General features: G+C 33.4%; 3 protein-coding genes and 1 non-coding gene across 4 annotated transcripts in view; all 4 read left to right on the forward strand.

Moving 5' to 3' along the window:
• Window positions 1-14,162, forward strand: part of LOC111716115 (60S ribosomal protein L4-A) — a 14,491-nt gene extending 329 nt beyond the window's left edge. Inside the window, exons 2-10 of the mRNA XM_023491536.1 lie at window positions 2,856-2,860; window positions 8,994-9,092; window positions 9,795-9,910; window positions 10,382-10,478; window positions 10,864-10,926; window positions 11,408-11,570; window positions 12,406-12,525; window positions 13,134-13,269; window positions 13,727-14,162. Of these exons, the coding sequence (XP_023347304.1) occupies window positions 9,001-9,092; window positions 9,795-9,910; window positions 10,382-10,478; window positions 10,864-10,926; window positions 11,408-11,570; window positions 12,406-12,525; window positions 13,134-13,269; window positions 13,727-14,106 (1,167 nt within the window). The 5' untranslated portion in view covers window positions 2,856-2,860; window positions 8,994-9,000 and the 3' untranslated portion in view covers window positions 14,107-14,162. The remainder of the gene's footprint in view (window positions 1-2,855; window positions 2,861-8,993; window positions 9,093-9,794; window positions 9,911-10,381; window positions 10,479-10,863; window positions 10,927-11,407; window positions 11,571-12,405; window positions 12,526-13,133; window positions 13,270-13,726) is intronic.
• Window positions 13,595-13,664, forward strand: LOC111716565 (small nucleolar RNA SNORD18). Its single transcript, XR_002768533.1, has one exon. It is a non-coding gene; the product is annotated as a small nucleolar RNA SNORD18 (small nucleolar RNA).
• On the forward strand, window positions 14,162-24,245 carry LOC111716124 (probable deoxyhypusine synthase). Its single transcript, XM_023491549.1, has 13 exons — window positions 14,162-14,249; window positions 14,483-14,589; window positions 14,961-15,035; window positions 16,570-16,638; window positions 16,985-17,042; window positions 17,276-17,343; window positions 17,600-17,663; window positions 19,277-19,362; window positions 19,611-19,682; window positions 21,388-21,454; window positions 22,078-22,220; window positions 23,136-23,219; window positions 23,823-24,245. The coding sequence occupies exons 1-13, from the start codon at window positions 14,169-14,171 to the stop codon at window positions 23,923-23,925; spliced, it is 1,077 nt and encodes a 358-aa protein (XP_023347317.1). The 5' UTR covers window positions 14,162-14,168; the 3' UTR covers window positions 23,926-24,245.
• The window catches only part of LOC111716151 (ubiquitin-40S ribosomal protein S27a), a 3,267-nt gene continuing 2,526 nt past the window's right edge, over window positions 24,217-24,957 (forward strand). Inside the window, exons 1-2 of the mRNA XM_023491582.1 lie at window positions 24,217-24,344; window positions 24,618-24,745. Of these exons, the coding sequence (XP_023347350.1) occupies window positions 24,252-24,344; window positions 24,618-24,745 (221 nt within the window). The 5' untranslated portion in view covers window positions 24,217-24,251. The remainder of the gene's footprint in view (window positions 24,345-24,617; window positions 24,746-24,957) is intronic.

Raw genomic sequence — 24,957 nt, forward strand, 5'->3', positions numbered from 1 at the left:
GAAATGTGAAGCACACAATTAACCTTTTCTTAAAAGATAGTGTTATTTCTACATCATATGTAAACATTAGTCTGAAAGCCTTTCTGCTTACATGTCTACTTTGCGAAAAATGCTGGCATCAAATTAGCAAATAACCCCCCCCCCCCCTTCTACTCCCTCCTCTTTGCATAACAATAGTGGATTTTCATCTTTCAGTTGATTTAACGAATTTCAAGAATATTTCTAAAATCTAAACAAATTTGTCATTTGTCATTTAAGTCATTCCTAGGAGCACGATCGGCTCTCCCGTTTCGACGTTTCGAAATGTAGAAAGAGTTTTGCAAATATTTTTCAGTGATTCTCTGTTCTTGGTTTAGTCAGTTCCTTTTTCCTATGACCCAAGCTCTTTTTGGGTATATCAGTCCGTTTTTCTTAAACCCTAGCCCTTTTTGGGTTAACCAGTCCCTGTTCCAATGACCCTAGCATTTTTTGGTTTAGTCAGTCCCTTTTCCATGGAGCCTAGCCCTTTTATGGGTAAATTAGTCCTTTTTCCTTGGACTCTAGTCCTTTTTTTAGGTAAATTATTCCCTTTTCCTTGGCCTCTAGCCCTTTTTTGGGTAAATTAGTCCATTTACCTTGTACTCTAGCCCTTTTTGTAATTTTATTGTTTTCCATTGACTCTAGCTTTTATTAGGTTAATCAGTCAATATTCCATATACCCAACCCAACGAGGTTAAAGTGTATAAAAGTGATGATGTACGCTAATCCTTTACTATCTCTATAGGCCATAAACTATACCGATATTAGTAAACAGTTGTGAGTGTACAGTACAGCTAACTGAGCACACAGGTAGAAAACTATCATCCCCCCTGACCCTACCCCTTTTTTTTGGTATTTTTTGCTGTTTTCCATGAACTTTAGCCATTTATGGGCTAATCAGCCCCTATTCCATTGTCCTTAGCCCTTTTTGTGGTAATTTTTCCCTTTTCCATGAACTCTAGCCCTTTTTGGATTAATCTTTTCCATGGCACTGCGATTTAATGGTCTCACGCTCTCAAGCAAAAATCGTTGAGAATTTTGCCAATAACTTCTAAAAAACCACATCTAACAACAAGTGCTTTACAGTGCTAAAATGTACATGTACAGGGCTACAGAAAAGCATAAGTGAGTTAGAGCGGTAAAATTTAAGCTTAGGGCGTTGCGACACTTCAAAGTCAGCCCTGTCTTAAAAATTGATGAGACTGTTTATAAGGAGGCTGAATCTATGTGATGGACCCTAGCCCTTTCTGGGTTAATCAGTCCATGTTCCATTGACCCTAGCCCTTTTTGTGATAATTTTTCCATTTTCCATGGACTTTAGCCCTTTTTTGGAGAAAACAGTCCCCTTTCCTTAGACTTTAGCCCTTTTTGGGGTAATTTTTTCCATTTTCCATGAACTCAAGTCCTTTTTGGGTTGATCAGTCCCTTTTACATGGACCCTAGTCCTTTTTGGGTTGATCAGTCTATGTTCCAGTGATCCTAGCCCTTTTTGTGGTAATTTTACTTTTCCATGGACCCCAGCGCTTTTTGGAGTAATCAGTCTATTTTCTTTTGAATCTAGCCCTTTTTTTGGTAACTTGTCCGTTTTCCATGAACTTTTAGGTTTAATCAGTCTCTTTTCCATGGACCCTTGCCCTTTTTTGGTTTATCAGTCAATGTTCCAGTGACCCAAGCCCTTTTTGTGGTAATTTTTCCGATTTCCATGAACTTTAGCCATTTTTGGAGTAATCAGTCCCTTTTCCTTGGACCATAGCCGTTTATGGGTTAGTTAGTCCCTTTTCTATGGAACTTATCCCTTTTTAGATTAGTCAGTCCCTTTTCCATGGACCAAAGCTCTTTTTTTGAGTAAATTACACGTCTTGTTTGTTTTTGTATCTCCTGCTCCCCGTCTCACAGTAGGAAAATAAAAACAATATACTATTTAACAACCGGGGGAAAACAATGTCAATTTTAGAATAAAAAGTATATGTACACTTACATGGATCCAGACTACTATGCAAAGCTGCATTAATGTTTAATATTGATTCAGTTTGAAGTATCGCAACGTCTCGGCCTTTGGTTTCACTTCACTTTAACTTTATTTTAAGCACTGCATTTTAGAACTGTAAAGCACTTTAGTTTTTATAGGTAAATAGCAAAAAAATGCTCATCTATTTTACTGTAAGAGCTTGTCTATTTTGATCACTGTGTGCAATGCGCAATGCTTTGTTTTGATTGGTCCAAGTAAAATATCAATATGTTCTTAGTCTTAATTAGTCTTTGTTCTTACTGAAACAGCAATAAAATCCAATGAGGATCACGTGTTCAATTTAAGCAACTTAAAAATAGTTGTATTACATTGAAAACTTAAAAAAAAAAAAAAATTTTATATTTTTCCAACTTTTTTATTTTTTAATGTCTTGTATAATATTTCGAGTTTTTAAATACATTGTCGTTTAATTTTCAAACATTTTTATTAATCTAATTTTTGAAAGGCCATTAGAAGTTATAATTAACAATTATAAGCCTAGAGTTTTGAATGTACAATTTTAAAATACATAACACCAGTCTAAATACCCAATTTAGTATGATCAAGTTAGTGACAGACATTGGACAATAACTTCTAAGACTTTTAAGGTTTTTGAACTTTTAAGAGGCACTACAAAATAGTGTTCCTTAATAATAAGATTCCAACATTTGAAATCTGTATTCTGTATAAAATTGATTTTATCAAACATGCAAAAATTTTAATGTTAAATGTAAAAGCTTCTTATATTTTTGTGAAACCTTTTAAAAGTTAAAAAAAATAAAGCTTAAATTTGCCAAAGCCTATTTATTTAAAAAGGATTTATTAGAAGACAAGCTGAAAGACCCGCCGTTGCTCGTGGAAAAAAAAAAATTTTAAACAAAATAATAAAAATAAATTAAAAATTTTGAAAAAATTTTTTTATGTCTTTGTCACCCCAAGGCTTCCCATGAGTGCCTACAAAAAATGTCACCCCATTCGGTCCAGCCGTTTGGCCGGCCAGAGAGAACATTTATACGAATGTGTTGTTTTATTGTATAGATTAAAAAGAAATTCAGTAAAAACTAAATATTAATTTAAATAGAAAAATATGTAAATATTCACAAAATATCTACTTATAAGCCATAACCATGTGCCATAAGAAGTTGGCTTGAAGAAAGCTGATCTATTATCTAATAAAGATAAGGCAGCTAGTTGGACACTAGGAGTTGAAGAAAGCTGATCTATTATCTAATAAAGATAGGGCAGCTAGTTGGACACTAGGAGTTGAAAGGTTTTAATATCTTCTAAATTTAGCTTGCAAGTTTAAATTATTAGTAAAAACTTTCAAAAGAAAGGAACTAATACTGATATCTTTGATACTTTATCTTGCCAACCTTTGATGTTTTTAAACGATCACCATTTGATATAGCATAGGTAGGAATCTCAAGGTCAATGACGTCTATAGTTTCAAAGATATTAGGAAATAAAAATTAGAGTTTGTGGCTGCAGCTTTCATTCAAGTCCAAATCTTTTAGAATGTTTCCTAGTTTAAGGCAATGAATATCTTTTTGAAATGTTCAAAATATAATTTATACACCGTATATAATTTTCTAATAATGCTTTTGAAAAATGAATGAAAAGTTTTTTGAATAGAAAAAGTGTAATACATATATTTTTATTGTTATTTTTTTCCCTTAATAGGTTTCCATTAAAAACTCATTTTAACAGAAGAACATAAATTTCTATAATTTAAAAGATTATTTATGTTTCCCAAGATTAGGAAGCATGATACTATACAGTGTGCTGAAGCTTGTACTGTCATAATGGATCCTTATAATGCAATCCATTTTGAATCTTCAAATAATACCTGCTCCCTTGCAGAGGTGGGAGGGATTCTATACTATATCCTTGTAATACAATCCATTTTGAATCTTCAAATAATACCTGCTCTCTTGCAGAGGTGGGAGGAATTCTATACAATATCTTGTAATACAATCCATTTTGAATCTTAAAATAAAACTTGCTCCCTTGCAGAGGTGGGAGGAATTTTATACTATATCCTTGTAATACAATCCATTTTGAATCATCAAATAATACCTGCTCCCTTGCAGAGGTGGGAGGGATTCTTTACTATATCCTTGTAAATACAATCCATTTTGAATCCTCAAATAATACCTTCTCCCTTGCAGAGGTGGGAGGGATTCTATACTATATCTTGTAATACAATCCATTTTGAATCCTCAAATAATACCTTCTCCCTTGCAGAGGTGGGAGGGATTCTATACTATATCTTGTAATACAATCCATTTTGAATCTTCAAATAATACCTGCTCCCTTGCAGACGTGGGAGGGATTCTATACTATATCCTTGTAATATAATCCATTTTGAATCCTCAAATAATACCTGCTCCCTTGCAGAGGTGGGAGGGATTCTATACTATATCTTGTAATACAATCCATTTTGAATCCTCAAATAATTCCTGCTCCCTTGCAGAGGTGGGAGGGATCCTATACTTTATCTTGTAATACAATCCATTTTGAATCTTCAAATAATACCTGCTCCCTTGCAGAGGTGGGAGGGATTCTTTACTATATCCTTGTAAATACAATCCATTTTGAATCCTCAAATAATACCTTCTCCCTTGCAGAGGTGGGAGGGAGTCTATACTATATCTTGTAATACAATCCATTTTGAATCCTCAAATAATACCTTCTCCCTTGCAGAGGTGGGAGGGAGTCTATACTATATCCTTCTAATGCATTATGAAATCCATTTGAAATGAAGACGATCCATTTCTAACTGTATTCCCAGTGTTGAAGTTCAATTTCATCAAAGTTTAATTGGTTTTTCTCAACAAATTGTTGGGAAATCTATAGAAAAAGGTTCAATTTAAATTAAATTAAATTAAAATAAACTTTGTTTTTAATTGTTTGTTTTTAATCTTTGAGAAGAAACAATCTCAAGAACTGACGAGGGTCAACCCAGACCGAAATATATTTTCAATAAATGTGGAACTAACATCTACTTTTTTACTCTATGCAGAGGTTTGGTCCATCACCATCACCGAGTTTTAAAATAAACTGTTTTATTTCTGCTTTGTGGAAGAATCTTATATCCCGAAAATTGTATAAATATAAAAAGTTTGAACCTTCTCCATAAGAATAACATTTCTGTGAACCAAAAAAAATGTGCCATGTCTATTTTGCAGAGGGAGAGGGAATTAATTTAGATAATTTAACAAAAGTTACATTTATTTTTGGCTGGCTAAAGGTAGCATAAAGTTTCAACATTTACGCTTTAAAGGGAGTGTTTGCGAAAAATTAAAGGGGTTAAAAAATTCAGGGAGTTGAATTATTTAGCTGAGATCGTAAATAATTCAATTAAATTTACAACATTCAAACTATACTTACAAAGTCGAATGCAATTCGATATATTCGTATATAGTTGATATTTAATATTATTAAAAAAAAATAATTTTACTTGATATTTCGCTTACAGCTTGTTTTTACGACTGGCGCTGGTTTTTTTAACATTCCTGGAAAATATGAAAATGTTGTCTTCATTAATAAAAATCCTCGAAACTGGAATGAATGTTTTCAAAAGTAACTCTCGGATCATAAAAAAGATTAAAAAAAATATTATTAAATATCAACTTGTTAAAATTAATTCGAAATATAAGGAAGACGATTTTTCCGACTCAAATGCCCCAGCCTTTTCTCTAGATGTATGTGTACTCAAATCCATTTCCTCCTCATGTAGTGCCCACATGTCGAATCTCCGCTCATCCCAGCTCCCTCCCGGTATTCAGTCATGTTAGGACAGTTGAACTAGTAACAGCTCCGACACAGGGAGCCTCTTGACTCCTTTATGATGATGACGCAGATACTCAGATAGCAGCAGACGCTCTTACCCGAAGGGTTCCCAGTTCATCATGCATTCCAGAGACAACATAATCGCTCATAGCCAGCATGACAAGCCGCAATCTCTGCCTACTAGGTTGGATAAGTCCTGTTGTTCAAGATCCTGTTGATCTGCTTCACCAACATGAAGATCTACATCACTCCCATGAAGTACCCACAACATTCATCATTAATTCCTTTGTTAATTTCTAAATCAACCAATTTTAACTCCGCCTTAAATGCAAATATTTCAAAACACTCGTTTATTAAATAAATGTTAGAAATATCCATTTTAGATCTCTTTATTTTATTATAGTGACTTTTCAAGTCAACACAACTATATACGAATACGTCGAATTGAAATGGACAATTTTAGGTTATAATAAATGAATGAGTAGTTTTAAATTTAATTTGATTATTTATGGTCTGAGTGAAAAAAACGCATTATCTAAATGAATATTTATTTAAGGGTGTTGAACTTTTTTTTAACATTTACGGATAGAAGTAAAATTGGTAGCGATCAAGATCGAAATAAATTCGTATCAACGGATACTCCCTTTCATTTTTCGCCAACTCTCTCTTTAAAGATGAGTTTTCTGGAAGAACCCCCTGAGGAAGAAGAATTCCATGTCTTCATGGAAACCGGGGCATATAAATCTCTGGTAAACATGATCATTGTTGACACATGATTTAAAGAATTGATTAAAAATATGTTATTTTTATTTTGTGCTATTTTAGAATTATGCATAGAATTAGCTATATAAGTTTGCCAAAAAACTTGCAATTTTGTTTTGAAAATGGATAAAACAAAATTTTCAGAAGAAAGTTTAAAATTAAAACAAAAGTCTTAGATTTTAGTTCATATTTTTAACCAATGTATTAAAACTAAACAAATGATAATTTTACGGATAAATATTTTACTCTAAACATTAACAATAGCTTAATTTTGATGTGAATTTACATTTACATTCTTATATTATTATGCTCATTGCTTAGCTTTACCTTAAATGAGACGTTTTCTTTAGGTAAGCTTGAATTTGATGATGGTTTAGGTTTATAGCTTAGATAGAAAATATTTATTCAAAGTTTATTATTAGAAATGTTCACTTTAGCTGAACCTTGATGAATGATGATATCTATTGCCAACATAGAAAATTTTTTAGAATTAATATCAAATTTCGTCATTATAGCTTTTTTATTATTTTCTCTGCCCCGTATCCGTTCTATCTCATTCTGTTGAATCTTGTGGAACTAGTTTAACGCGGCCAGGTATCGTCTTCCACAATATCAGCATTAATACATGTATTAAAAAAGTAATCTTAGAACATAATATATTCTTGATTTCTACATAATCTGGATGAACTATATATTATAAAATATTATTCTTGATTCCTTGAATTTTATATCTTTACATAATTTTCCTTTTTATATTCAGAAATATTTTCAGTCATCACTCACCCGGCCATGAATTNTAATCTTTTTATAAATATTAAATGATAATCTTTTTATAAATATTAAATGATAATCTTTTTATAAATATTAAATGATAATCTTTTTATAAATATTAAATGATAATCTTTTTATAAATATTAAATGATAATCTTTTTATAAATATTAAATGATAATCTTTTTATAAATATTAAATGATAATCTTTTTATAAATATTAAATGATAATCTTTTTATAAATATTAAATGATAATCTTTTTATAAATATTAAATGATAATCTTTTTATAAATATTAAATGATAATCTTTTTATAAATATTAAATGATAATCTTTTTATAAATATTAAATGATAATCTTTTTATAAATATTAAATGATAATCTTTTTATAAATATTAAATGATAATATTTTTATAAATATTAAATGATAATCTTTTTATAAATAATCTAAAACTTTAAAACACCTAAACAATCCAACACAATTGAGCCCTGTAACAAATTTATCTGTTGCTTCTCAAGTCTCCATTTTTTCTTTTTCCACCATGAACATAAACCTATCCTTCGGTTATCTGAGTTGCTACACAAATTTGGTCCAATTTGTTTCACATTGAAAAGTCACTATTGTATTTTTTTACCTTGACCAACGAATAGAAAATTTTCTTTCTCAACCTAAAGATAAAAAGTGTTAATTCCATGAATTTTAAATGTATAAATTTGGCTTGTCTTGGTGTTTGTTTATATGTTTCTGCCTAATATAAAAGCTAAATAAGCTGAATTCACGCATTCTGTAAAAACAAGTTTTGAGTTTACTTTAATAGAATGATTAACAGTTGAGCTTCCTTGTACTTTCTGATAACATGTGTTACCTATAATACAATTATTTATCATATTTAATACCTAATTACCTATCTATATCCATAAACTCTATTGATGCTATGATCGTTCGCACTAATGTCCGATTGAACTAACGTACTTTTGCACTAAAGTCGGCTGATCAGTAACACTTGTGGCCGCAGCGCCCGGCCCCCTAGCCTGTCCTAGCCGCGGCGCTCGGCCCCCTAGCCTGTCCTAGCCGCAGTGCTCGGCCCAGAAATTGTCTTAACCTAACCTAACCCTTAATTAAAACTTTAGTCCGAATGAACGTTAGTGCGAATGTACGTTAGTCCGATCAATCATTATAGTGCAAACGATACGACACTACTCTATTCCTGCGTTCAAACTAGTATCTCCATAGTATGGTATATTAGTCTTTTCTGATCCGTAGTGTTTATGGCAAACTATCAAACCAGTAATTTAAACAATTTTAGAGAGCTAAGACCTAACCTTGTTGAAATAAAACATCATAATGAACATAAAATTTTCAATCATAATAATAATCTCTAATCTTAGTAATGTCGTCTTAAACAAAGACGACAAATTGTTTAATACAATGCCGCGGAGCTTTCTCATTTTCGCTCTCCACGTTTCCTTATTCTATCCGATTCCGGCCACACTGTGAATCTCGCTTGGTTGAATTTGATGGATAGGAGATATTGCACGTTACGACCTTTTCTCTATCTAAAGAAGATTTCTTCGCTATGATTGATTTATGGTTTTGTTTGTGAAGTTTTTTATTTGACTTTTGCTTAATTTGTTGTTGTTTTTAGCTAAAATGTCTCTTGCCGCGGCCAGACCGTTGATTACGGTTTACAATGAGAATAACGAGTCTGCTGGAACTACAGTATGTCTCCCAGTTGTCTTCAAGTACGTATTTTAAAATTTAAGTTGCCATTTTTGATGCTTTCCGTGTCTGTAAATTGAATCCTGAAATAATACTACACAAATATTTTTTTTGTAAAAGTAAACGAAATATGTACAATATTGATAAGAGGGGGGGCCTGGGGGGGGGTCCAAAAATCGTTCTCTAGGACAGACCCGTCATGCGGCGTTCGGCCCCTAGTCTGTCCTAGTTGCAGCGCTCAGCCCGGAAATTTATGTTTATTCTAACAAAACCTTTCATATTTAGACCCGATTATTGAATTCAAATGGTTTTGTTAAGATTTTAAGGTGTATTATAGGATATTCGGGATGGGGTTGAGTTCACATATTTGAAAATGAAACAACAAATGTACAAGCTAACCATGTTTTGAATTGAACTAGGTTATTTCCGAAGAGAGGTTTCTTCTCCTTTCCCCCCCCCCTTCTTTAACAAAATGACAAAGTTTGTTTGGAGGCCGCTGCTGTCGTAGCTGTTGCACTCGACCCAGTAGTTGTCTCATTAGAGTTTCATTAAATCAAACTCGATTAAAGTTTAAACTAATACTAATAAATGCTATTTTCACAATGAAGAAATTCAAAATTTCTCGTACAATTGATGAAATCTTTCAAGGATTTTTTTTGTTGATGAAAGAATTTTTTAATTTATTTGGTTTCGTAGATATGTAACCTGATAAAAAATGATTTTAGGGCTCCCGTCCGTCCCGACATCGTGAGTACCATCCACCATGAGATGGCGAAGAACAAGCGTCAGCCCTACTGCGTAAACGTTGACGCCGGTCACCAGACCAGTGCTGAGTCATGGGGTGAGTAATTTTGTAATCTCTAGGATTTAACTTGTTTTTCCGTGAACATCAAACTTTATTAATTTATAATCCACTTCACCTGAAACCATGTTATTTAATTTTTTTGGCATTTCTTTGGCCGACTTCTTTCGAGCAAAGTTGACGTATGTAAAAAATTATTTTCCGTTCACTTTTTGAGCTATCGCTAATTCTGCTCATGCTTTTTCTTTTTTTGCTTGTCTGTCTTTCCAATAAACGCCAAAACAGCTGAACCAAGCGTGTCCAATTTTTTTGGGGACTTACTTTCCCCACGGAAGGTTATAGATGATAAAATGTGTCATCAAATGTTTAAAACCCGCGATTTGTTTTCATAATCCGTAATTTTTTCGTTTTTGTTTTTCAAAGTTTACAAAGAGATTCATTTACGTTCTTGATCTGATCTTGACGGTGGTATGGGCGTTGTATTCCTAGATAAAATCTATGCTTGTTTAGGAACTGGACGTGCTGTTGCTCGTATTCCCCGTGTCCGTGGTGGTGGAACCCACAGATCTGGTCAAGCTGCCTTCGGCAACATGTGCAGAGGAGGACGGTAAGAAGATTATTATGTAATTAACATTTTCTCCTCTGAATAGGGCAGAAGTCCAATTAAGTTACGCGAATGCCGCGTTGAAAATCTACGATATCTTATTCTAGCTCGGCCCTGGGCCTGTCGATGCCACAGTACTCGTCCCAGAAAGCGTCTTTTCCCTTCCTAACTCTTAATACAAATCGCATTATTTTTTTGGTATGTAACGTGGCAAGCGCGCGTAACTCCTTTAGGAAACTGCGTTTTAGTAGTGCACATTATTAATGATTACCACTTGCCCTCGCCGATTCCTGAGCGACTTAAATATACGCTATAATGAAATAATTCAACAATTTAATTCACCTTGTTATACTTGATTAACTCGAGGTTATAAGATTGTTTTGTTCAGTATGTTTGCTCCCACCAAGACCTGGAGGAGATGGCACAGGAAGATCAACGTGGCACAGAAGAGGTAAAATAAAAGTTCAGAAATATATTTACCCCCCCCCCCCCCATTCTCCCCACCAAAAAAAGCAATAATTATTTTCCCTCCTTCAACGCAACTTTATCACAGTGAATTGTTCCTCTGTTCTTCCCCATAAAATATCATCCAAGTTTGTTTACAGAAAAGAATATTTTCTTCTGACTGAGTATTGCTCATTTCCTTGTCCCCCTTTAAATTCTTTAGAATGAGCATTTCTGCTTATCAAGCCAGAGCTGAAAACTTGAGAATGAAATATCCCTAATCCCGATCAGTTCATTAATCTGGTGATAAATAAGCAGAGGATAACTAGCATTATTTAACCTGACTATTTAAAAAAAGAGGAGATAAAGCATTAATCTCGATATTCACCATTCTAAAGTTTTTAGCTCTGAGTTAATATCTTACACATGATCATTTTGTTAATTTGTTCAGAAAAAATTCTATCTTTTAATTTGCTGTTACATCGCAGGTACGCTATGTGCTCTGCTATCGCCGCAACTGGAGTCCCCGCTCTTGTTATGGCCAAAGGACACCAGATCGGTAGAATTAACGAGGTTCCCTTTGTCGTCAGCGACAAGGTTCAGACCTTCCAGAAGACTAAGGAAGCCGTCGTCTTCCTCAGGAGGTCCAAGGTGGGTTAATTAATTATAGATATCAGGGTTATTAAGAAAAAGACTTCTTTACCCCAGACTATTAGTACTTGATAAATAATGTTAAAGACAACGTCAATTACTTTTTTTCAAGCCACTCTTAATTTGATACAGTTAAATTTGTATGTTAAAACTAGTTTTTTTTTTTACTTAAATGCCTCGATATAGACAAGGTTATGATTCAAGGAAAGTTATTTCAGAGTTGTACGCATTTTTTGTACTGCAGTGTACTGTCTCTGGGCGGTAATGTAAACTCAAGAAAGATGCCGAAGCCTGACATTGGATCCATCTTTCACATAAAATATCAATAATATATTCTGGTCATAGGAAACTAATATGTGAAATATCAAAACTATTAAATGCTTTTAACCTCCTCGGGTAGAAAACGAGCATTAATGCATCTTTGTTTGTTTACAAATTTCGCCCAGAGAGGACTGGTTTCAATATGTACACAGATTATATGCAACATATCATTCTTCCTTACATTTTAACCTTGGATGTAGGTTCAATGATAACGAGTTTATTTGGAAATACTGCTTGTCGTATGCAACTCGAATAAAAAATAACGTTATAATCCCTACTGTTATTGCCTAGGTATACGCTACCCGCAGGATGATTTCCATATATATTTTAGGTTTGGGCTGATATTGCCAAGGTGTACGCTACCCGCAGGATGATTTTTATATATATTTTAGGTTTTGGCCGATATTGCCAAGATGTACGTTACCCGCAGGATGATTTTCATATATATTTTAGGTTTGGGCAGATATTGCCAAGGTGTACGCTACCCGTAGGATGTTTTATATATATATTTTAGGTTTGGGGTGATATTGCCAAGGTGTACGCTACCCGTAGGATGAGGGCTGGTAAGGGTAAGCTGAGGAACAGGAGACACGTTCAGAAGCTTGGACCCCTTGTTGTATACGCTGATGATCAGGTTGGTAAAAGTCGCGGTGTTCAATTCCTCTCTCCCTCTCGCAAAATTTCACAAGTTCATTCCCTGTAGTGAAAAATTAACGATTTTTTTTTGGAGGGGGGGGGCGGAATGAATTTTTTTTTGTTTTGGGTGGGGGTAAGAATAAAGAATAAAAGAAATTTTTTTGTTAGGGGGTGGGTTTAAAGTCCTCCCACCTTCTCTGCACAATCCCGACCCTCCCTTTAGTAAAACGGGAATTTTAGTTATTTGTCCATATGAGTTATGAACAACAGGTCTGTGTTGTGTTTTAACGCACATTTATAGTAAGTTAAATCAGAAAGTAAATCAACTTTGAATCGCCTCTAATCCTCATTGCTGGCTTCATTTTATTTTAACTACAGAACTAAGACCATACATGGGTTTAGACTTGGGAGTACACTCCTTCCTCAAATATAAGAAAAACGAATAGTCAATAAAGTTTCTCTGTTGGAAATTGTGGTTTTTTATCAATTAAAGCAAGTTTTGCAAGAGATCGATGAAAAACTTTCTGATCGATTATTTATTATTTCTGTTGGAGGGGGAAAAAATTTAGGAAGAAAGGTTCAGTTTATATGAGTTGTTGTTTTAAGGGTCTCACCAAGGCTTTCCGTAACATCCCCGGAGTCGACACCATCTCTGTTGACGCATTGAACCTTCTCAAGCTCGCCCCTGGAGGTCATGTCGGAAGGTTCTGCATCTGGACCGAGTCTGCCTTCAAGAAGCTTGGTAAGTGTATGAAGATTGAAGGGACTGATAATGGAACTACAGAGGACCCTTAATGGAGAGTGGCATGTCCGATTAACACTACCTACTTGAGCAAAAATGACTTAGCTAGCCTTCTTGTTGTGAATCTTAAATTCAATAGTATTCAAATGCAGTTTTATATGGTTAGATATCTTCTAATTTCTAATTGTTACATGCAAATTTATTGAGCAATGAAGAAAAGTTTGTTGATTAATATTTCTTCTTTGCTGTTACCATTGCGAATCAGGCATGAATCACTTTAAATTATTGATTATTTCTCATTAGTTCCCAGTCCCTTCGCTTGAACTAATAATGATGATCTTCTTACTTCGGTCCGTGTTTATGAACCATTTTGATTTATCAGAAGCTCTGATAAGAACATCTCCTTTCTCAATTCGATCAACTTCTCATTTTTTTGTGTTGACATTTTTTAATTTAGATTCCCTTTATGGAACATGGCGCAAGGCATCCGAGTCCAAGAAGAACTGGAACCTTCCCATGCCCAAGATGGCTAACACCGACCTGAGCAAGCTGTTGAAGTCTGAGGAGATCCGTAAGGTTCTCCGTGCACCCAACCGCACCATTGTCAAGTCCGCTAAGACAAAGACCAACCCTCTAAAGAACATCAGGGCTATGCTTAAACTTAACCCCTACGTTGCCGTGACCAAGAAGAACGCTGAGCTTCTTCAAGCCAAGAACCTGAGGGCAAAGGCCGCCGTCATTGCCAAGAAGAGCGGGAAGCCTGTTGCTGCTGATCCCATGGCCAAGAGGAATGCCAAGGTCAAGAAGCCCAAAAAGGCCAGCAAGTCCAAGAAGTAAAAATCTTGTCTTGTAAATCTGCAAGATGGGCGTCTGAAAATCCGTTATTTTTCAGATAAAAAATGGCGTCAGTGCCGGGTTTAGCCGCTGAAGCAGTTCTGGTTAAAAGCGAGGATATGCCAGCCGGGTCAGAAACTGTTAAAGTAGGTTACACATAAAAACTGCATAATGATCCAGTTCATTTGCGCTGAATAACAATCCATTATTGAACTGATCCGGATCCCTAATTCTGAAATTTTGGTTCCAGTCGATCCACATCATAAAACTTGTTAAATGTTGTTTCCGTTCTTAATAAGTTATTTTTAACGATTTTATGTTTTCTACGGAATGACTGTTGAATTTTTATTATAACGTTTTTAAACGTTATTTTGTTCAGGGTTATGATTTCAATGCTGGAGTAGATTACCATGCTCTCCTTCAATCCTACAAATACTCAGGATTCCAGGCTACTAACTTCGGTCTGGCAGTCGAGGAAATTAACAGGTTATATCTTCAATGTCTATTTTAAGAAAAATTTCAGTTTTCCTTGACAAATAATTTAAGAATAGCACGATTTCAAAGAAGTGTTGCAATTCAGTTCCAATAAGGTTATACTTATAATTTTCCACCTAGAATTTTTCTTAAAGGTATATGGTATTTTTTAAATCTAAGTTAATGTGGATGTAACATTTATTTCGATTGAAGTTGAAATAGTAATATTAAAATTTGTTATTATTTCTTATTAAAGTGACTATGTCTTCCTCATTCAGATGAACCTTTTTAGGGTTCTTTTTTGAATCGGACATGTTGTCATTTAAAATTGCAATTCTTTAAAAATGATAACATAGTTGTTACTTAATGATATAATATTGTAGAATGATTGAGTGCCGTAAACTTCCTATACCTGAAGATAAATTAGAACACTGTTCTGAAGGAGACCCAAAAATAAAGTAAGTCGAATTAATATTAGGAGCGAGACATTTTTTGAACTTTTTCATTTGAAAACATGTCTTAGTATTCTTACTAGAATACTTATTTGTTTCTGTAAAAATATGTTTCATTATCCCAAAATTTGTTTCGTTAAAGTTATGTTGTTTTCTCGATTCTGTATATAAACTGGTAATCTTTCTGGATATGATCTTCACTTGCTGGTGTTCCTGTATACTGTTGAAACTCGAGATACGGAAAAGAATTTACACATGATTCCATTGGCTGATATTAAACACAAATAAATTCAAATGGGAAGAAAAAAGAAAAGCAATCTTTTATTTCCTTTTCTCTATTGTTAGATTAAAGGCAGATGGGAATGCTAGAATATAGATTTCTGTCACAAGTTCTCAGTGTTCTAGATGATGAATAGACATGAAATCAACAATTTAAGTGAACAAATCTATCCCCCTTGCATACTTTTCAACACAACATTAAGTTAAGAACTGCTTTAATTAATGAAATCTCACAAACGGAGGCTGTAAATAAAAAAATGCAACTAGCTATGGCCTAAAATAAATATTTCAATGATATTTTTTCCCTTAACGCCTTATAACGGGCTTAAGATTACTTATTCAAAACAGAATTTTTTTTGGAGCCATCTGTTTGAACAAAAAAGTTACAGCCATTTTAAATAAAGAGGTCCTCCTTGAGATCTCGAGAGATCCAAATTTTTCCGCGACCATAACGCTCATCTTCGATTTCTGGGATTTTTCATATCCCAAGTTGTATGCAATGGAATGAGCCGGAACTAAAAATATCTTCCTCTTTTCACATTTTTCTTTTGTTAGAAAAGTGAAATTGGATTAAACTTAAGATTCAATTTTTATTGATCAATTTGACTGAAATTGAAAGCAATCTTTTATTTCCTTTTCTCTATTGTTAGATTAAAGGCAGATGGGAATGCTAGAGTATAGATTTCTGTCACAAGTTCTCATTTTTCTAGATGATGAATAGACATGAAATCAACAATTGTCAAGAAATATTTTTTTTTAAATTAAATGCAATTATTTCCTTAAACCCTAATGTTGGATTAAAGGCAGAAAGATTGCAATAAGAAATAATTCTGTTTGCCAAAAACTTGATTTATTTTTAACCCCAGAGTGGCAAGAAATGAACAATTTTTTAAAATTAAATGTTTTGGTTATTTTTGTTATGTTGAATTCAAATGGATAGATTCACTCATTAACACTTTTTATTAATTTTTTCTTCTCCTAAAAAATTATTTTTTGACGAAAGAGAGTCAAGATATTTTTAGAAGAGTTAATTCTAGAGGAATTAAAATTTTAAGTTTAAATTGGAATAATTCTATAAATAAATGCAATCATTATTTCCTTAAACCCATGTGTTGGATTAAAGGCAGGACGATTGCTATAAAATAGATTTCTGTTTGCCGAAAACTTGTGTTATTTTTAACCCAGGAGTGGCAAGAAATCGACAAATTTTGTCTCCTAATGCTAAGCTCTAAAAAGATCTTTTTAACAACTTTATTTTTAGGAATAACTGCACAATATTTCTTGGATATACCTCTAATATGGCATCATGCGGAGTAAGGGACACGATTAGGTAATATTTTTAGTATAATGACGATTGTTATTTTGCGCATTATCAAATCCATTCTCCACGGTCAGACACAGTGAAAGATGTATTTGATGACCCTTTTGGCTTTCATATGAAACCTGTCAATTTGCCCATTTTTATTAACATTTTTAAATACTTTATTTAAAGTCTTATTTGAAATAAGTTGATTTTAATTTTGCTTTAAATTACTTTTAATTCAATATTTTTCTTTTCTTGTACTTAAAATGATATTTTATTCGAAGCGAAAATGTCTAAAAATTTTAAGATGTGAATCGTCATATTTACCAAGTTGACAGTTTTTATTCATTTTTATATTTTATTTATTTACTAGATTCTTGGTTGAGCACAGTATGATTGATTGCATCGTGACAACAGCCGGGGGAGTCGAGGTTCAAATCAAAACTTGTACTTTCAAATATCTATATTTAATTCATTGACCTCTTAGTTTTATTGGCCGGCCATTTGTCAATTATGGCATTTTTTTGATTTTTTTCGCGTTTATTGTAATTCTTTGAGACCTGTGCTTCTTCGTTTCTGGTTATGTTAAAAGGACATTCGAATGTTCAGTTTTTTAAATTTTGTATTTCCGATAATTGCACTGAGCATGTTTTGATTCTTTGAGGAAGATTTCATCAAGTGTTTGGCCCCGACTTACTTAGGAGACTTTGCTTTGCCTGGCAGAGAATTAAGGTAAGCAATCTGCCAAATTCCCCTCTCCCCCCCCCCGTTATTTGGATCCATTCTATATAGGGGGGGGGGGGGGTGATTGTGGGAGGAAACTTGAAAATTTGGACGTCAACGGGACAAGCTTTTGCTGACAATTAAACCTAATTTTTTTTAATTTTCCCTTTAATCCCCCCCCCCCCCTCTCCCGGTTTTGCAGTAAAGAACTTACTAACATACCGAACTTATGCAAAAAAAAATACTTTCAATAGTTTCTGTTAAGAGAGAAAGGGATTAACCGAATAGGGAACCTTCTTGTGCCCAACAATAACTACGTTAAATTCGAGGTAAGTGTTTTTGTTTAAATAACAATTCAGAGCCACTTGCACATTTGCAGGGACATATTTAAACGTACAGAGCGTTCCATATCATATTCCATTATCTCCCAGCTCTAACGCTATAACACTCGCATAATACTCGAAAATCTTGATTTTCTCGAAGACCATTTTTATATTAGGCCCATATTTTTTTTTTGATAATTCTATTAAATCTCCATTTAAAGCAAAATAGTTTTTTTAAATCCAAAAACCCAAGCGATATAACAAAATAATGTTGGAAATAAATTTCCTTCGAATTTTTTCATAGGAAATTCCACAGAAAATTTCCGGATATTTGTGATCAGTAGTTACACTGTGCAGTTATCATAAGCAAGATTGTTATCGTTCAGATAGATATTTTCCGGGTTTGATTGACGCGTTGGTAAACTCATTTTTTTAAATGTTAAGAAATGAAAATTGTTAATTATATTTCCCAATTACTCTCTGTACTCTGTAGTTATCATAATATTGTTCTTAATCTAATTCTGGACATTTTGATTATTTGATATCAAGCGGTATACTTGTTGTATGCGAGATTGTTTTCATTCATTAGGATCACTATTTGGGTTCTAGTGACGCACAGAAATATTTATTTTCCTTATACAATTCCTGAAGCTCATTAGTCCGCAAATAAATTAATTTTCCTTATACAATTCCCCAGTGCTTAGGATCCAGATTCATTTTCCTTGTACAATGCCCCAGTGCATAGGATCCATTTAATTTTGATGCGGCTCCGCACTGGAAAAAATGGATCCAAATCTGGATCCGGGTCCAGGTCATTTCTTTAAGATTTACTGAATTTTTTAACAAACAATATTTTTCAAATTTTTTGTTTATTTTTATGCTTATCTTTATCTTAAGACTTGTTGAACGATTTAAAAAAAAGTAAAGTTTTATAATCTCTTTTTTCAAAAGTTCAGATTTGGGTTTAAGGAGTAAAAAAGTTTTTTCGCAGTTTTTGTTGATATTTTGCCCCTTGGATCCGGATCCGTGTATCCGCATATTTTTGTTGATCCGGGTCCTAAGCACTGCAATTCCCGAAGCTCATAAGTCCGCAGAAATTATGAAACCAATTAAAGAGACTTACACTTTAATTTAGGACTATAAATGCCCTTTATTGTTAATTTTGTGAAGACCCGTTGTTGTAGTTAACTCTGTTCTTCTAAAATACAAATGTTCTAATCAATCTCATCTGATTTCTGTAAAATAAAATAAGAATATAAAGGCTGTAATAATTTACGCGTTGTTTGTGAAATCCAACTCAGTTCTTCTAAAATACAAATGTTCTCCTAATCAATTTCATCTAATTTCTGTAAAATAGAACAAAAATATATTATTATATAGGCTGTAACAATTTACACGGTTAGTGAAACCCAGCTCAGTTCTTCTCCTAAAATACAAATGTTCTCCAAATCAATCTCATCTAATTTCTGTAAAATAAAATAAGAAGGCTGTAACAATTTACGCGTTGTTTGTGAAATCCAATTCAGTTCTTCTAAAATAAAAATATTCCCCAAATCAATTTCATCTAATTTCTGTAAAATAGAACAAGAATATATAGGCTGTAACAATTGAATGATTAGGATTGGTTGATGCCTATCCTTGATAAACTACTGGAGGAGCAGAATACAAATAGAACAGTTTGGACTCCTAGTAAAATCATACACAGGTGGGAAATGTACGATTTTTTCCCTTTTTTAAATTTTCTTTATTTTTAATAACGCTTTAATGGGTTATTCCTTAAAGCAACTTAATTTTTTACCAAAACTAAAAGATTGTTTCGCACAACATGGGCCAAATCGGTTCATTCTTCTCGAGGATCCTAGTCCCTGACCCATGACTTTCAAAAATGTGTGTGTGGGGGGGGAACAAATGTTTCAGATACTTACTTCTTGGCATTAAAGGTATTTATTTAAGGTTGGGACTAGAGATTAACAACAAGGAAAGCATTTACTACTGGGCAGCTAAAAATAATATTCCAGTATTCAGGTTGGTTATAACTATTTATGAAATTTTAGTGTACTTATATCAGTATCCAGGTTGGTAAATTTTTATGAAACTTCTGTGTACTTCTATCAGTATTCAGGTTGGTAAATTATTTCATGAAACCACTGTGTACTTAATCATTCATACTTGCTTCATGATGAAAGCTAAAGCTCGGAACAAAATATAAAATAGTCTTAAACCTTCTCTTTAAAGTGAAAATTACTGTCCAAAAAACTTTGCGAACCAAAATAATAGTGTTATATAATTATTTTTGAACCGGCTGTCTATCTTATTTCAGTGACCCTTAATTAATAGCGTTAACATGTCTAATCGAGTGCTAAGTATCCTTTCTCCCTCAATCGGATTAAAAACATGGAAGTGTTTTCTCCTGAATATGGCTTTTTTATAGAACCCTAACGACAAATAATCAGTTATGTAGTTAATTGGTCATGCTACTCTACAAATGAAGTCGCTTTAAGTACGGTTACAGTCCCTTAAACTGAGGGTTAATTCTAAAATCTGAACTTTCAGCTAACATGGTTGTCAACAGCAAGAGCTTAGCCATGGGGTCATTTTCAGCCAACGACAATTGAGAAATTGGTTTTTCTAATTTTACACCACTAAGTAAGCATTTGTTATACTGAAATATCTCAGGATATTAGTCTACATTTTTGGCCCGACACAACTAGTAAATACAGTAAATAATTTCAGTTTTCCTTGTTACTACTTAGTAAGTGATAGAGAAAATAAATATGATTAAATTAAATAAAATCGGATAATGTTTTTATTGGAATTGGATTGCTGTGATTTGACCCGTATTCTAATCCTTTTAATCTGAATCCTGGTCTTCGACGTTATTTTTGAACTACTTTTCATCTTTATCCTTAGTGGTCAACATTTAACGACCCCTCAATTCAATCAGGATAAACTGAATTTGATGAAAAAGCTATTACACCCAATTTAGCGCAACCACTCCTATGGATCAGAAATATTGATTGGTCATGAAAATATGTATTCACCTCTGATCCGGTTATGCTCAATCTAATCGGTTTATCCTGATAGACTGATTTTCCTTAGGGGGAAAATTATATCTTACCTGAGGGATTTTATAAGCAAATGAAGATAATTTTTCATTCTGTTAAGTAATGATCCAATGAGAGATTAGATGAATTCTTTTTCTGAAAAGTTCTCACTTTTATTAACAATTTCTTTTCCTCCAGGAAAAGTATTACGACGATGTAGATGAATTTCATATTTTTATTTGCTTCTGGATTCTGCAGTTTGTCGAGAAAAAGTTAAATTCTGAAAGTAACTGTAAGCGTAATTATAAGGGACCCTACATGCAAAGATGGCAATTCCTGATTTAAATTATTTTGTCTGAAAGATGACTTAAATATTCATTGTTATGTTTTAAGTTAAAGCTGTTATTTTATTTGAGAGTTCACTGTAAAGGTGAATTCTGCATTTCTTGCTTTTAAGGAACAAAGGAAAAAAGAGAACTACGTTATTTTTCACATTTTGATCAGATGACGGTCTTGAGTGTACTAATTTAACTAATTCATCGCCATCTATGCATTGAAGAGTCCCCCTATTCACTTTTATATGATTAACTAGATAATAGAAAAAACAACTCTTATTTCTTTATAATGTTTTGTATTATTTTTGTACCTTTTAAACCCTATTCCGATTTTTATATATGTGTTTTCAGTCCTGCTTTGACCGACGGTAGTCTAGGAGACATGCTTTTCTTTCATTCATTCAGAAACCCTGGCTTGGTAAGTAAATTGTATTTTTTAATATCTGTTTTTGGGACTTATAAAAAAGATTATGAATGCTAATTATTAAGATTTTGAGATACTAATCTTGGGAAAGCTTTAATTCTTTATAGTAACCAAATTATACGTCCTGGCTTCGGATATTTATACTTTATAGTAACCTAATTATACGTCCTGGCTTCGGATATTTATACTTCATAGTAACCTAATTTTACTGCCTGGCTTCGTGATATTTATAGCTATCTAAATTATACGTCCTGGCTTCGGATATTTATACTTTATAGTAACCTAATTATACGTCCTGGCTTCGGATATTTATACTTCATAGTAACCTAATTTTACTGCCTGGCTTCGTGATATTTATAGCTATCTAGATTTACGTTCTGGTTTCGGATATTTATAGCTATCTAGATTTACGTTCTGGTTTCGGGATATTTATGAAAAGACAAATACAAGAAAAGATTTTATTCTTAAAATTTTCTTTTATCTATAACAATGAACAGCAGACGGTCTGTAAGTCTTGATTACAGAGAAAATAAAATTGCAAATAATAGATTTTCCGAGTTATAAAGAAGATTCTTTTAAACAGGTGATCTTTGGGATAATTAACAGAATACATTTAGATAGTTGATATCCTGGGTGATCTGCGGGATATTAACAGAATGGCAATGAGGAGTGTTAACACCGGAATGATCATCCTTGGAGGGGGTTTAATTAAACATCATATCTGTAATGCAAACCTTATGCGGAATGGAGCAGATTTTAGGTTGGTATTGAAACACTTGTTAGTATTGATACACTCTTGGTATTGATACGCTTGTAGGGGACCAACGTAATCTTAATTTATCTTTTCACCTTGATCGACCCATAGTTGTTAAAATAATTTGGCGATGTTTTCTGTATTCTTCATTTTCTCTCCTGCAGTAAACCTTAAAATAGAAAAATGGTTTTTATTTTTAATAAAATGAACTGACTTAAAATATACTTGACTGGAGTGTGACGAACCTGTTATTTATTTGTTAACACTAACAGTTGTTTGTTTGGGGGTAACATAAACCTGTTATAGTTTGTTTGTGAAAACTAGCAGTGTGTTTGTTTCGGGGTATAGGAAACCTGAGATGGAATTTAAAGAATTTGAGCCGCGGTTTAAATCTGCCAAAACCCGGTTTAAATTAAGCGCCGGCTTAAATCTGAAACATTTTATTCAATTTTGAGTGGAACCAGCCATATTTAAGCCGCGGCTTAAATTTAAACCGCCGCTCAAATTCTTTAAATTCGGCCACTGTTAACACTAGCAGTGAGTTTTACTGATTGTATTATAAACTTGTATTTGCGTGTTTTTTTAAGGATATTATAAACCGGTGTTTGTTTCTAAGCACTAGCAGTGAGTTTGTCTGAGTAAAATAAACCCATGTTTTTAAAACACTAGCAGTAAGTTTGACTGTTGGTATAATAAACCTGTATTTGTTAGTTAACATTAGCAGTGAGATTGACGGGTGGTAAAATAAACCCGCGTTTTTTTGTTAGTAACACTACCCTGAGTTTGACTGGTGGTATAATAAACCTGTGTTTGTTTGTAAACACTAGCAGTGAGTTTGACTGGTGGTATAATAAACCTATTTTAGTTTGTTTGCAAACACTAGCAGTGAGTTCTACTGGTGGTATATTAAACCTGTTTTAGTTTGTTTGTAAACACGAGCAGTGAGTTTGATGGTTCTGATAGTGGGGCCCGTCCTGATGAAGCTATTAGTTGGGGGAAAATCAGGTAGGAATTCCCCCACCCCTCTTCAGAAATCTTTCCACCTCGTGTATTTTCCGCGTCAGTTCTCATAAATCTAATCTCAAGTATATACTTATAACTTATCTTTAGAATGGATAAGCCACTTCAGATATTTATCGTAATTATATTTTAATACAGTCAAAGATCTGCCAGAGTTAAATTACCATTTTAATTTAAGTTTAATTGCCTCGGCCAAAATTTTTATAAAAATCTCCTGTCTCAATTACACCTTTGTTCGACATTTACCCCCCCCCCCCGCCCCCCCCTATTTATAATTTGTCGATTTGTAGATCCCATCCTAAATCAAATTTAAAAGTTTTAAAAGAAAAGAGGATCCATAGTTTTATGTAGCCAAAGTAAATTTTTTTTGTTGTTTCGATGAAGTTATGTAACCAAATCTAAAATTTTAAAAGCCTTTGATTTGACAGAATTCATTGTTAATACACATTGTGTTACTAAATAAGGGACCAGATTTAATGAATAGCAAGAGGTAGTAATTAGTTCTACTTGAATTAACTACTTAAATGCAATTTGTCTGGTTGAAAAGTGTTAAGACATCTATTCCTTTTAAAATAATTTTCTGTTTAGGAAAGATGCAAAGCCTGTGAAGGTTTATGGAGAAACTACCCTCATATTTCCGCTCTTGGTTGCTGAAACATTTGCTCGGCATCATCATAAGATATTGGAGTAGGATACAGTAGTAGCGTATCAGGGTACATGCAGAAGAAGAGTATTGTGCTGTATCAGGGTACAGGAGAAGGGTCTTGTGCTGTATCGAAAACGGAAAGAGAACCAGAAACCCAAGAGACTTGTACTTTCTGTGTTATAGACGGAAGAAAAGACACGAGGATAGTTTTGTACTTATTCTCTTTTTAATGTTGATTTTAATTTTAATGTTCAAGGCAACGTGACTTTGTTCATTTCTCTGAACGAGGTTTAGAAATAATTATTTACCACTAATTGGGTTTTCCAGTAAAATCTGAGGTTCCTTAAAAACAACTATTTTCAGAAGTTAACATGCAGATCTTCGTCAAGACCCTCACGGGGAAGACGATCACCCTTGAGGTTGAGGCTAGTGATAGCATCGAGAATGTTAAAGCCAAGATTCAGGTAATTAAAATAGAATTCTGTTCAAATAATCTGAAACGGCTATTTGATCAACCTCATCTTAAAAAGAGCAATTGCAATTATATCAAATGTATTTTCGCTCACCTCCGAATATCTGAAATACACGAAATGTTCAATTTTCTACTGTTATGATAAAGCAATGAATTTTTTCTTGCGAGGATTTGATAAGAGAATAAGAATACTTTTAATTAATAATTGAGATCCTTCACCCTATCATCCTGTTCCAGCAAAAACTCATTTATATTGCTTGCTTAGGATAAGGAGGGAATTCCCCCAGATCAGCAGAGATTGATCTTCGCTGGCAAGCAGCTAGAGGATGGAAGAACTCTATCTGATTATAATATTCAGAAGGAATCTACCCTTCACCTTGTTCTCAGGCTGAGGTAGGTCCTTCATCGAAATTAATTAACTAGAGGGTCAAACGTTTAAAACCTTGGATATTTGCATTCAGTGCTTGAACGTTTGCAACCTCTCGTACAGCTCAGCAATAAATCTTTGGCGGCATTGTAAAAATCGACTGTTTTTTTCTGCTTATTTATATTTCACTTTCTAAAATAACCACTACGTTTGTCATGCGAGTTGCTACAAAATATTT

Source organism: Eurytemora carolleeae, unplaced genomic scaffold (assembly GCF_000591075.1).
Source record: "Eurytemora carolleeae unplaced genomic scaffold, Eaff_2.0 scaffold24, whole genome shotgun sequence".
NCBI classification, from domain to species: Eukaryota; Metazoa; Arthropoda; class Copepoda; order Calanoida; family Temoridae; genus Eurytemora; species Eurytemora carolleeae.

Excerpts from the sequence above, each read along its gene's own strand:
- LOC111716124 (XM_023491549.1), top strand. The coding sequence starts at position 14,169 with ATGGCGTCAGTGCCGGGTTTAGCCGCTGAAGCAGTTCTGGTTAAAAGC. Across the intron at positions 14,250-14,482 it reads CCGGGTCAGAAACTGTTAAA|GGTTATGATTTCAATGCTGG; the intron begins GTAGGTTACACA and ends TATTTTGTTCAG. Across the intron at positions 17,043-17,275 it reads CAACAGCCGGGGGAGTCGAG|GAAGATTTCATCAAGTGTTT; the intron begins GTTCAAATCAAA and ends TGATTCTTTGAG.